The sequence below is a fragment of the Prosopis cineraria genome, unplaced genomic scaffold (assembly GCF_029017545.1).
Source record: "Prosopis cineraria cultivar Desert tree isolate PC_DT_omini unplaced genomic scaffold, ASM2901754v1 PC15, whole genome shotgun sequence".
In the NCBI taxonomy this organism is placed as follows: domain Eukaryota; kingdom Viridiplantae; phylum Streptophyta; class Magnoliopsida; order Fabales; family Fabaceae; genus Prosopis; species Prosopis cineraria.
The window spans coordinates 3387996-3401444 of NW_026555346.1; the positions used below are offsets into that span (position 1 = coordinate 3387996).

The following is a 13449-nucleotide window of genomic DNA, read 5'->3' on the forward strand; positions in this document are numbered from 1 at the left end:
ATAACATGAAGGCATCTTTCTTCCAACTTCCACAAAACTGTATTTGAGAAAATCATACCTTCTAATTAGGTAGTGTCAGCCACCCCACAAATTTGCAACACTTCTACGAATCGATCCAGCTTCTGCGCGTTATCTTTGCATTAACTAATTAATTTGCACCATTAGCCATCCACTCCTGTGCATAATTTTAATAAAGAAAGAGCCCTAAAAGTCCGTTTCCCAGAACATGTCTGGGGGTGTAAATTGATATGAAGGTGAAATTTTTGAAAGCGACCAGCATATGAGGTTAGTTAAAACACGTAGGGAACTTGGTGAACGGAGAGAGAGACAAAAAATGGGGACGATAATAATGATAATGATAATAATAAAAAGGGTGCTCTTGAGCTTAACACGAGATCATCGGATGCTGTCTGTAGGAAATAAACTTGATTATATTGAAATAAACGAAGCGTGAGAAGACGCTGTTGGCAAAGGCTGCGGAGCTTTCTAATTAGAGTCTAATTAACGACCCTGGAGAGCGACCCTTGCCTGCCTGTATTATATTCATCCCATGACGTGCTCACCAACGTTGACCATTTGTGAGATCGCCACCTGTTCACTCTCAAAATTATTGCTCTTAATCTTCATTGACATATTGCTTCTCTCATTGGAGGGTTTCGCCAATTTTTTCTGAAAAAAGCAATTTTGTATTCGTGTTTCACATTTTTTATGATACTGTCACAATACTTTGTTTATTATATTTTTGTACCGCGACATCTCAAACCCCGTCAGAACAAATACATTTGCTGTGATGGCATATCAATCCAGATTCTTTATTTTAAACTCGGAGCCTCGGTGGGATGGAACAGACTTTTTTTTTAATTATTATTTACTTTGAAATTTGTAAATGATATTGTGCAATTCACAGTCTTTTATTTATAACTTGTAAGTTGGTCCCATGAGGTACATGGCGTTTGGAAAACAAAAAAAGTGGGATTCTGTGGTTCATGAGTATATTGCACGATTATTTAAACATTATGTTATATTGGTGGAATTGTCACGAAATTATGTTTTTTTTCTAAAATTTAGTTGTATAAACAATTACGAACTAATCACGCGCGCGTGCAGAAGATTTCATTACGTGAGGTGAAAAAGGGGAGAGAAAAAAAGAAGAAGAAGAAAAGAAACCATTCGACATGGATAAAAGAAGAATTTCTCTGTAGCTTGATCACGTGGTTTAGGCCTGTGCAAAAGTCTCGTGATCTCGTTCGATCCAATTCGATCCATGAAAATTTGATCCTGTCCAGTCCTGTAAAATGCTGGTCCTATAGGACCAAAAAGACATGACTGATTTTTCAAGTAAGACCAAACTAGAGACCAAGCATCTGGACTAAGTGGTCCGGTTTGATCCTATATAATTATTTTAATATAATTAAAATTAATTTATAAATTATTAATTAATAAGCCTTAGAGAAAAAAGTCTTAATCCTGCCTTGCACTTTACACTCTGATCGAAAAAAAAACCTTAACACTGTTACTCAACAGCATTTAGCGTCTCAGCCACTTACTCAACTTTGCTCTCATTCTCAATTTCTTCAGTGCGCCAAAGCCTTAGCCCCTGCCTTGCACTTTGCACTCTGATCTTGATCTGTTCGAATTTTGAAGGAACATGTCTGTGGGCTGATTTTTATTACTTCTGTTCTTGCTGATTTTTTTTCTCTGGTCTATTTTTGGTCTTTCCTCTGATTTTTTATTGAAGTTATGTATTTAAATCATTTGGAGTTTGGACTGTAACTAAAATATTATTTTCTTGCTGTTAGAAATTATTATGGATTTATTATGATTATAAGTGTTTTTATTATTTTAATTGAGTTTGTTAAGTTGAAATAGATTATTGATCATCATAGAGAAAAAAAAGAAAAAAAAAAAGCCAAGTGAGTATTGGACTAACAGGATCAGTCTCCCAGTCCTATGGACCAAGTCCAGTCTTGTTAATCTTCGGATTTTCACAGGACTAGACCGGACTATGGATTATCTAACCCAATCCTTTTCATGAAAAGGACCAGACTCCGAATTAGGCTAAAGTCCAGTCCCGTCCAGTCTTTTATGCAGCCCTAACGTGGCTTAATCCTGATAACTAAACTTCTCTCAGGGCAGTGAACGTTAGATGACAAGAAAATAAAGCCTAATGTTTTGGGCAGAAGAGACCGGACAGGTTAAATTTGAAGCAATTGGCCATGTATCGTTAATTCTCTTGGTCAACCTCTCAAATCATACCCTTGATTCCTCGCTTTAAACCTTAACTGTTCGGACTCTAAATTTAGACCAGTTCAATGCCGTAATTGAAAATAACAGTTTCACGATGAATGATCAAACTATCAACGTTATACACATTTTAATAATTGAAAATAAAAATTTGCGATAATAATGGATATCATTACTTAATTAATCAATAAGACGGAATTGGTGCACTAGCCATCCATCTCATGAGTCACGGCCACCGCCCCTCCTATTTAATAAATGATTAAAACTACCATTGTTCTTTGATATTTCAGAAACATTGAAGGGGAAAAAAAAATCTGCTAATCGGACACTTGGCCACCCAAGGATTGGGGTACAGAGTTCAGGACAATATAGTAATACTATTATTGGTCCGAGAAGTAACCGCCGGAGAACTGGCTGGCTGTTTTTCAATATTATAACAAGTAAGTTATACATCTTGGAGTTAGATACTATATTATATAAGCTGACTGCGGAAGAGATGATTGTGAACGAGGATATTGTATTTGCATAAAACAAGAGCGAGCAAAGGGTGAAATAACTATTAGGGGAATTAAAGTTTGGTTCGGGACAGCATTTTGATTTTGATTCGGTGAGGTATAAACAAAAGAGAGAGGTTGAAGTGGTTTGCTGTGAATGGGACACGTGGGGGACGGGAAGCGATGTTCCCTGAAACGACGAGAAAGAGACGTCGCGATTTGCAGCATGGCACGTCTTCGTGTCCCTCTCCGAAAGCGACGATGCCGTTTATTATTTCTATTATTCCCCCCAACGCAGCTAATTCGCCAGCTTACGTGGGTCCTTCCTGCTTTCTCCTCCTCCTTTGCTTTCATTTCTTTCCTCCTCCTTTTTTTTTTTTTAAATGCATTTGATCTGATTTTGAAATAAAAAAAATCATGTAATTTTGTATTTTAACAAGATTATGCGAATATAATTTTTTTAAAGTGGCACTTTATATCTTGGTTGAACGACCGAATCGCTTGTATAAATATTAGGGAAAGAAAAATCTTTTGTACAGTTTCGACTTCCAGTATTTCATTTAATATACATTTTGTTCAAGTCCAAAAGTCATTTTTTGGACTTAGCTGGGTCAAAATATCTTTTCCGAAGTTATTAATAAAACGAGCATAATTAGGATTAGGAAATTAATGAAAAGCCTCTAGGAATTGAATAAGTATGCTTTTTCTGATTCAGTCATTTTTTAGAACGGGCGAAGAGAGAGGCTAATCCTCGTTCGAACTACCCAATGAGAGTTTATTCAATTTGGTCGACTTCTGTGATTGGATTGGGATTAATTTAATGTCTAAGAAATTCTATTTTATTTTTGTACAACCTAATCGAATTTTCCAATTGTTGAAACATCGACTGCAACAAATTAAATGGTGATGTGTGAATTGTTTCCTATTTTTGGGCCCCAGTACATTTTGAATTCTTAATTTTTTTCTCGGGAAAGAATTCCTACTACCCGGCGAACATCATTTGCTGATATATATGTACATATATTCATACAGCGATAAACTGCGGAGCCTGGATTTTACAAAATTAATAGTCATCATGTGGATCTTGTCCGTCTTCGAAAATAATGTGCATCACTATTCTATCTCACTGTCCATTTGTGGATTTTTTGTGGGTTATAATTAGACAAATATAAGTCGGATCACGCACAATTAAGTCCGTGTCATGCAAAAAGAAAATCAAAGGTCATATGATGGTGTGTTTGACAACATGTATAATACACGGGGCAGCAGGTGAAGATCGTTAAAAGTAACAAGCATATGTATTCATGCATGCGCTCTTATGTTGTCGTGGAACAAAACGAACACTCAAATTGAATGTGAAGAAGGAATAAGGTTTTAAGATATGCGTTGAGTCAACCCGCAGAAGGAGCAGCAAAAATAATGGGTCGGTGTTTTATTGGTCGGTGCTGGTTGACTCTTGGTTCTCTGCTTCGCTGGCCATGAACTAGCCAAATACTCAGCCTTCCATTGGTAACTCTTAAATATATAACATGACACTCTTAATCATGAGCTCTTCCGGATCCTTCTAGTGGAGAAAATATATCGATGAGTTTGATGATATCGCAGGTTATACATTTTTCTGATAATTATTATTAGTGATGAACAGTTCCTAACTTTATTCATTTTCAACACACTATTGTAAATAACCAAACGGCGAGTGTCATCCCTAATTGAGTTACCTGCTTGATTGTGCATACGTAGACACAGTATAGAGAGTTTCTCACTTGGGGCTTGATCAAACTCTTGCCGTCGATGGAACAGAGGAACAAGCTCGTGACTGTTTACTACTTACGGGAAACAATCACGAGGGCTTGCACTCTTGTCAAATTCTGAAAGGTTAAAATCATTTAAACCAATTAAGCACAAAAGGACCTGGCCAGTGGCCAGTTGTTTATTTACACGCGCAAATGCATACAGGACTTGAAAAGGTCCCATTCACTGCTAAAATGTTAGGGAGGGCGATGCTGGTTAAACTAGGGGGTGCTTTTAATCATGTCTTTGGCTCTGATGTTTATGTTGTGATAAGATACGCAAAACGCAAGGCGCCAAACCCTGTTTCCTTTTTGTTGTCCTATCGGCTACATGCATTTGATGCATCCCAGGAGACCTACTATTTGTCTTCCACACACGCCACATTTGCATTATTCCTCCATACTTGACGTTGCCTCCTAGCAGATGAGACTTCAGAGGCTTTGTTTGATGACAGAATAGTATAACTAGACGGAGGGGCCTTCTTGCTTCAGCCTAATATTCATTTCTCCTTTTTGGAAAAACAACATTTCATCCTTCTCTTGATACATGATGGGGAAAGCAGAATGTTAAAAATAAAATAAGTGCATGCTATTGTTAAGTGGCAAAAATGTTTCAAAACCTTTTTAAAATGAATACTAGGTATCATTACCTTTTAACTAGAGCAATATTGTCTTGAAACTTTTAAAAAATGGTGCAATTTTACTATACTATTAGGTTGATCATTTGATTTATTTTATTTGTCATGTGGCAAACACTTGTCAGTTAAAGACAAAACAAAAACCAAATAACCTGACAATAAAACTTTTTTCAATAAAGGACACTGCAATTGGGACAACCCAATTGGAGATCAACCAACCACAAATCAGGACCAAAATCATCACCTCCCATTTCCACAACTTTAGCTTTCATGTATTCTTCCTCCTTGGGAATGGGATGTAGAAAATGGTTATTAGCGCTATGGCTATTGAAATCAAACTCAACAGTACTAGTAAAATCCAAACGCTAAATTTGGTCTTCTTGAACTCATCTAAGAGATCTTTTTCCATACACGAATCCCCCTCCCCCTCCCCCCTTTCATGTTATTCCTCGATTGCAAACCCAACAATGTTTGCCTCAATTTTAAAATCCAACTTGATTTATGTTTGGGTTGACAGGAAGAAGGAGAGTTGTGTCTCTGTTTTTCTTTTTTACAAGACATCTGTGAAATTTTCCTACGATTACTTGACCGATTCTTTGAAGAAAAACGGTAGGATTTCTACGTAACAGTCAATTTTTATTCAAGATTGATTTTTCATATGAAATATTGAATCTGCAATTTTATTTCTAAAAGAATAGTTTAGGAGAAGCAATTTATTAATCACACGTGTGCGCGAAAGGACGGCATTGCAATTTTGTTAGCCTAACCATATGCCGTAAACTAATGAACTATTATTGGTTGGTTTAATGATAGGTTTAGTTCTGTACTTGATGAATATGATGAAGAAGTTTGGTGACAGGATCATGGGTACATAGCGAGAATAATTATTTGATGACATCGACCGTAGTGCCAGCACTTTTGACCCTACCATTCTCACTCAAGCTCGAGGAAGGAAGAAGACGGAGAAGAGGATAGTGAGGAAGTTGTTTTTGTTTTTTGAAAATGCTAGGAAGACATTTCTCTAACTAAAATGTAAGAATATCGATATTGCTTTACCTTTTGTTTGGATGAGAGGAAAATATGAAAGGAAGTACAAATGGGAGAAAAAATTAGATAGAAACATATTTTTATCCTGTTTAGTTGAGGAAAGAAAATTGTAAAAAATGAAGAATAGAAAAGAAAACAAAGAGTAAGTCCCAATACTTTTTCTTCCCACATTTTTTCTCCAGAGAGAAGAAAATCCTTATTTTAGCATTGTCCTATTTTCTTTGTAACCTCATCAATTCTAAATTAGGTTTACCTTCCTGTCAGTGCTCATCACCTTCACTTTGAACCTTCTTCTCAATGCTGTTTCAGACTAGTAGCATTAAACACATCTTCATTTTCACTTCCATGCGAACCCATCTCCTTTGTTTTTGTTTTAAAAGATTATGGTGACACGATGAATGGGTTTTTGTGATCCAGAATCCCAGAGCCAGAACGAAGGAGGGGCCCGCATGTAAATATCATTTGAATAATAGAAAAGAGAGATAGAGAAGGGGCATAAAAATTTGTCAGAATTACAAGCACCTGCCCTCTCCTCTCATCGGCGATTCCGTTACGTCACGACTCACGATACTGCCGAAGAGGGTAATGGGATCGCACGGAGAGGCAGCGTCGGGAGGAGGGCAAGGAACTTTAAATTACAGGTGAGGCAGGGAAGGGTATATTCGTCATGCGATATACTTAAAGCTGAGCAGGCTCTCCTTCCTCTGCAACTTTTGCTTCCATTTGCTTATTCCTATGTGTTGATGATATAAATCATAATCAACTAATTTATAATTTTCAAATAATATTAAATAAAATTTTAAAAATATCAACACCTTCTTATTTAATACTAATTAAATATTTTATATAACATTTTTTATAATAATAATTAAAATTTTAATACATAATTTTGTTAAAAAAATAATAAATTAAGTAGGGGTATTGTTAAAAAACAAATATAAAAAATTACTAAATACTCTATATTTTTTACCAGTTAAAATTTTTAAGAGATATTGTATATTATAGTTTGAAGGGAGTAGTAATTAATCAATTTGCTTAAATTAATAAAACTATAATTTTTGAAATAATGTTTTATTTCGTTTGAACCATAGTAATATACAACTTTGATAAATAGTCATGGTTTTAAAAAAATATTAATTGAAATGTTAATTTTTTTATATATTGTGAATTTCATTTTTATTAGATATTTTATATAAGATTTTTGATAATGACAATTGAAATGTTAAGATATTTTTTTAAAGAAGAATAACAAATGAGACAGTATATAATTCAAAAAATAATTGTAAATATTTTATACTTAACAATATTTACAAAAGATGTATCCGAAAAGGGAATGTAAAAACTAAAAAGCAAGCATTTCAGATACTTAATTACTTTCTGTTATCAGTTTATTTACTCCTTGAGTTTTATTTATAGAATAAAAAACAAAAATTTGATCTTATTTTTAAAATATTTATGAATTTTTAATACTTTTTTTATATTTATATTTTTATTAAATATTTTAAATATAAAAATATTAATAATAAAATTTAAGAATATTTTTTAGAGGTAAAAATAAAAAATTATTAAATTTTAAGATAAAATTAATAAAATTTAAATTTTTTTTATTTTAATAAAACATGTAAAAAGTTGAATTTACTATTTTAGGACAAAATACTGTTTGCTAAGCCACGTTTCCCAGGCGAAGTCTACTAATTAACTCCTCCAGCTCCTTTCTCTCTCCTCATTTGTTTCTCTCTCTGTTTTTTTTTTTTTGGTTTTCGGTTTTAATTTTTGTATTTTTCCCCTTAAAAGTTAAAACACGCAGCCCTTTCCTCTCATTCTATCCGCTTCCTACCTGTGCTTGGGTCGTCCTGTAGGATTCCCACCCATTTTTCCCAAACGCCAAAGCAACCAGAAGAGAAGAGAAGGGAAGGGAAGGGAAGGGAAAAGTGAGGAAGAAACTTCTACTGAGAGACTTTAACGCTTGAGCTCTCCTCCCTCCGGCGATGCGCTGACAGCCTTCAGGGGATAGACAGCCAATATTCTGCAATTTTACTCATCGTGATTGCCGGAAATGCATTGATTTGGGAAGCTCATTTATCAACGCAAAATGCTTGAAGCACTCGTGCGCGATGAGCCCACTGACGATCTTTCCAGCTCCAAGAAGGGTAAATCAGAGGCCGATAAGATAAACAAGGACGGCCAGAAGCCATCCCCGCCGGTTGTTGTGGTTGCCCGGAGTCGCTCCCAGGGGGGCACACGAAGAGTCACCCCTACCGGCATATCCATCGCCTCTGATTGCTCGACTTCCACAGTAGAGAAGCATTTACCTAACGGCGATTTTTACATGGGCAGCTTTTCCGGCAATGTTCCTCACGGATCGGGGAAATACTTGTGGACCGACGGGTGCATGTACGAGGGGCAGTGGAAGAGAGGCAAAGCTGCTGGGAAAGGCAAATTTTCTTGGCCCTCCGGAGCGACATATGAGGGCGAATTTAAAGCGGGTCGGATGGAAGGATTCGGTACTTTCACCGGATCCGATGGCGACACTTACCGCGGCACCTGGAGTGCCGACCGGAAACATGGGCACGGGCAGAAGCGCTACGCCAACGGCGATTTCTATGAAGGGTCGTGGAAGCGGAACCTTCAGGATGGCCGGGGCCGGTATGTATGGATTAACGGGAACGAGTATGTTGGCGAGTGGAAGAACGGTGTAATCTCTGGAAGAGGTGTGCTTGTTTGGGCGAATGGCAATCGGTATGAAGGGCAATGGGAGAACGGGGTTCCCAAAGGCCAAGGGATTTTCACTTGGCCTGATGGAAGCTGCTATATAGGTGACTGGAACAAGGATATGGAAATACAGCAGTTGAATGGCACTTTCTACCCTGGTTATGGCAAAGAGAACTATCTTAAGAGCAATGGCCCATTGACGGGTGATAATTTGACAATAACGATGAGGAAGAGGTCATCCGTGGACGGTGCTAGAAGGAGTATGACTGAGAAGAATTTTCCGAGAATTTGCATATGGGAATCAGACGGAGAAGCGGGTGATATAACCTGTGATATAATCGATAATGTGGAAGCATCCATGTTTTATAGGGATGGGAAGGGGTTGGAACGTGATGACATTAAACAGTTTCGGCGGAACTCTTGGTGTTGCTCCCGGGAGGTGAAAAGACCAGGGCAAACCATATTCAAGGGGCACAAGAATTACGATTTAATGCTTAATCTGCAATTGGGCATAAGGTATAGCAGTGAAGGGGAGTGTATATCTTTCTATCGAAAAATAAAGAAATTCCCTTCGATTTGTTGTTTTGGTTTTTCGGATCTTTTTTTTTTTTTTAGAGTCTTTGGACCAGTGCTGACTCGCGATTCTTTTGCGTAGATACTCTGTTGGGAAGGAAGCTTCTATATCGCGAGAGCTTAAACCAAGTGATTTCGATCCGAAGGAGAAGTTCTGGACCAGGTTTCCTCCGGAAGGATCCAAGATTACCCCACCTCATCAATCAGTGGAGTTCCGGTGGAAAGATTACTGCCCTATGGTTTTTAGGTATTGGTGGGCTTGTGTGTATTGGCGCAATTAACTGATTGTTGTTTACATTTCGATTAGCATGGTAATTTAACCATGTAGGATAAGTTTTTATCTTCCATTCTGCATTGGATGCGAGCATTGCAATGGTACAATTAATGTCATCTGAAGTGTTTTTGATTGGACAATCTTTTGGATTTCAGACAATTGAGGAAGCTATTCCAAGTGGATCCTGGTGATTACATGTTAGCTATATGCGGGGACGATGCCCTTAGGGAGCTTTCTTCTCCGGGGAAGAGTGGAAGCATCTTCTACTTGACTCAGGACGACCGATTCATGATAAAGACAGTGAGGAAATCTGAAGTCAAGGTTAGCTACCTTTGTTATGGATGCCTGAAGTTGTATGCTGCTAAACTGAAGAGCTCTTGCTAGTGTATAATAGCGTTAATTTGTTAAACTTTCTTTTAATGAGTAACATCCCATGGCATAATGGTTATGCCTCCTCTCTATTTTGAGAGCCCTTATTTTCAATTCTCGTGTATTAGGCAGTTCTATTCTAATCTGGATAGACAGAGGTCGGTCTGGCCTCAGAAAGATGGAGGACTGTCAATGCTAGCTTTGTAACCATTAGTTTTCTTTTTTGGTTAGAAAAGGAACGACCGTTAAGAAATTATATTGGAAGTCTGACCTTGGCAAAACGGGCAATACCATTCGTCTTTGACTTTGATGATTAACTTTTAGGTGCTTATTCGGATGCTTCGAAGTTATTACCGACATGTTTCTAAATACGATAATTCACTGGTGACGAGGTTCTATGGGGTACACTGTGTCAAACCAATTGGAGGGCAAAAGGTATGGCTTTGTAGATATTTTGCTCTGTTTCAAGGGGTTGGTCTTAGGCTTCTTGGTTCCTCATTCTTTATTGTTGTTGGATTCCAGACACGGTTCATTGTGATGGGAAATCTTTTCTGCTCAGAATATCCAATCCATAGACGATTTGACTTGAAAGGATCTTCTCATGGCCGAATAACAGATAAGCCTGAGAGGGAGATTGACGAGACTACAACCTTGAAGGACCTTGATCTCAATTTTGTCTTTCGTCTGCAGCAAAATTGGTACCAGGATTTCATCAAGTAAGTTTTGACGTCAGTTTTGTGCTTTATCCGGAGTTTCCTGTGATGCTAATTTGCAGTTTGTTATAATAATTAGACTATCTTAGGATATTTTGGCACTCTTATGTTCAGGCAAATCGAGAGGGATTGTGAGTTCTTGGAATCTGAGGGTATAATGGATTACAGTCTTCTGGTTGGCCTTCACTTTCGTGATGATAATAATTATGACAAAATGGGGCTGTCGCCATATGTTTTGCGCACAGGTATTGATCCATCTTTCTTTTTTTGGGTAGATCAGCTTTATGTTGCATTAGGAATTAGAAATTTTAAATAGCAATTGTCTTGCTGCTTGTAGGAAATCGGGATTCTTATCAGATTGAAAAGTTCATGCGTGGGTATCGCTTTCTTGAAGCTGAGCTTCAAGATAGGGATCGAGTTTTATCCGGCCGGTATGTCATAATTTTTTCCTGTTCCTTGATAGCTGTTTCACAGGCCATCTGATTTACCTTTAGCGTGGAAGGATAGGGTTTCCCTGAAGGTTGTCTGTTTCTGTTTTCATGAAATACCTAATATGCTTCTATCTTGTTGCTCCATAGTGAAACAAGATTTCTGATTTTTCCTTTTTTGGGTTGAGGAGTGGGGGGTAATTGTGGTTGAGTTTGAGCAAAACTGCCATCTGAGTGCAATTAGATAAATTCATGGCAATCTTTGGAGGAGACATGTATACAGTGCATACTATGGTTGAGTTCTACTTTAAAGATGCCTAATAATTTTCCAGTTTAATTTAAAACAGGGACGATAATAATTAGAAGTTGTTTTGAATAGTTTGTCTAGTCAATAGGCTTCACATAGCAATTAACAGTTGTTTGTGGGGAGCTTTCAGGTTGTGGTCCTATTTTCACTAGAATAAGAAGCTATAACCTTCTCTTGGCTCAATAATGATTGTTTGTCCCTTGAAGAATTTTTTTGTCCGTTTCTGAACTTTTTATTCTATATACTAGCTTGTTCACGCACAACTTCCAGTACCAAAGTAAGACGTTGAAAACTTTCGAGTTGTTCAACTTTGCAGTCCCAATTGTATTATCAGACCATAGAAGTTGGTTGTTTTATTTGGATTTATATATGCATTTTGTTTCTGTACAAGCAGATTTGCATATTTGATGGTATGTGCTAAGGAGTATCCTTGATATTTCAGGAAATCGTTGATTAGGTTAGGAGCCAATATGCCGGCAAGAGCTGAGCGAATGGCTCGGAGGAGTGATTTTGATCAATACACCATGGGTGGTATCAGTCATCTGACCCCTTATCGATGCGGAGAGACGTATGATGTGGTCCTGTATTTTGGGATTATTGACATTTTGCAAGATTATGATATTAGCAAGAAGTTGGAGCGAGCTTACAAATCCTTGCAGGTTGACTCGACTTCAATCTCTGCAGTTGATCCAAAGCTCTATTCAAAGAGATTCCGTGATTTCGTGGGGAGAGTTTTCACAGATGACATGTAATTTTGAGATGGAATGATAGTCATTCAGGTTTAATCACCCGCTTAATCGCAACATCTTGGAAACATAGTTTCAGCCTTGGAGGCCCTGGATGGTGGTGGGGAGTGGGACTTACCAGCATGACCATTCGGTGAACGCGCCACTGCGATATCATCAGGAAGCTTGCCGAGAAATTAGGGTTGCTTGCGGCTGAATTTTGAATATACAGCCGCATGGTTTGGGCTGTTGGGGTTTAGAAGTTGTACATGGAAATTTGATGGGGGGATTTTTGTTTTTGTTATTTTTTTTTTAAATCAAGGAGGTGGGGATTTATGAAATTTTTTGTGGTTAGAAAAGGGGATAGGATGATGCGAGATAGGTAGAAGGAGCATAGTTCAATGTTTCCTGGATATAATATCCAAAATGCATGGATAGCCTAAAATAAAGAAATTGTACAGTTGGTATAATATATAAATGATGATAGGCGAGATATATTTATATATATATTTTTCCCCGGCTTTTATTCTGATAAGCTTGGTTGATGAATTAACGAGTAGATGTGGTAAAAGAATGTGTGGTGAGGGCGGGGGTGTGTTTTCAATGATGCAGGCGACGCCACCTTTAGAAGTGATGAGAAGGGACACAAGAAATGGGGTGGTTGTATGGCTTTAGCAGTGAAAGCGAAGGCGTTGGGAGTGCGAGAGAGTGGTGTGAAGACATGAAAAGCAGAGAAAGAGCGAGAAAGATGCGATTGCCCCCACCTTGAGTTATTCATGTCGTTATTTTCTCTGCCTTTTCTCTCTTTTGGCTGTTCACGCCTGCCCCTCCGTCCCCCTTTCATATTTGTTTGCGCGTAATTATGAGCTTTACCTACCTGCTTGAGAACCAACAAAAGCCGCCCTCATCAGTAATCTCCTGCGAACCTAGTACCTACCGCTTTGGTGTTCCTCGAATAGTTGAATTGAAGGGTAGTTTGTGTAATTGGAACAAGGCAGGGACATGGTTTGAAGTTTGAACTTGCCAGGTCAAAAAAGTCACTGCCTGTCTTCCTTGAGAAATGTCCCCCTTTTTAAAAAATGAAAATGGCTGTTCTTGAGTGCAAGGTGTATGTAAATATACAGCATTTCGACTT

General features: G+C 37.7%; 1 protein-coding gene across 1 annotated transcript; it reads left to right on the forward strand.

Annotated features, from left to right (window-relative positions):
- Window positions 1-8042: 8042 nt before the first annotated feature.
- On the forward strand, window positions 8043-12819 carry LOC129294569 (phosphatidylinositol 4-phosphate 5-kinase 1-like). The gene is made up of 8 exons (XM_054932987.1): window positions 8043-9441; window positions 9581-9745; window positions 9928-10093; window positions 10466-10576; window positions 10664-10857; window positions 10969-11099; window positions 11192-11285; window positions 12032-12819. Exons 1-8 carry the CDS (start codon window positions 8306-8308, stop codon window positions 12339-12341), a joined length of 2307 nt encoding a protein of 768 aa, XP_054788962.1. The 5' UTR covers window positions 8043-8305; the 3' UTR covers window positions 12342-12819.
- The last annotated feature ends 630 nt before the right edge of the window (window positions 12820-13449 follow it).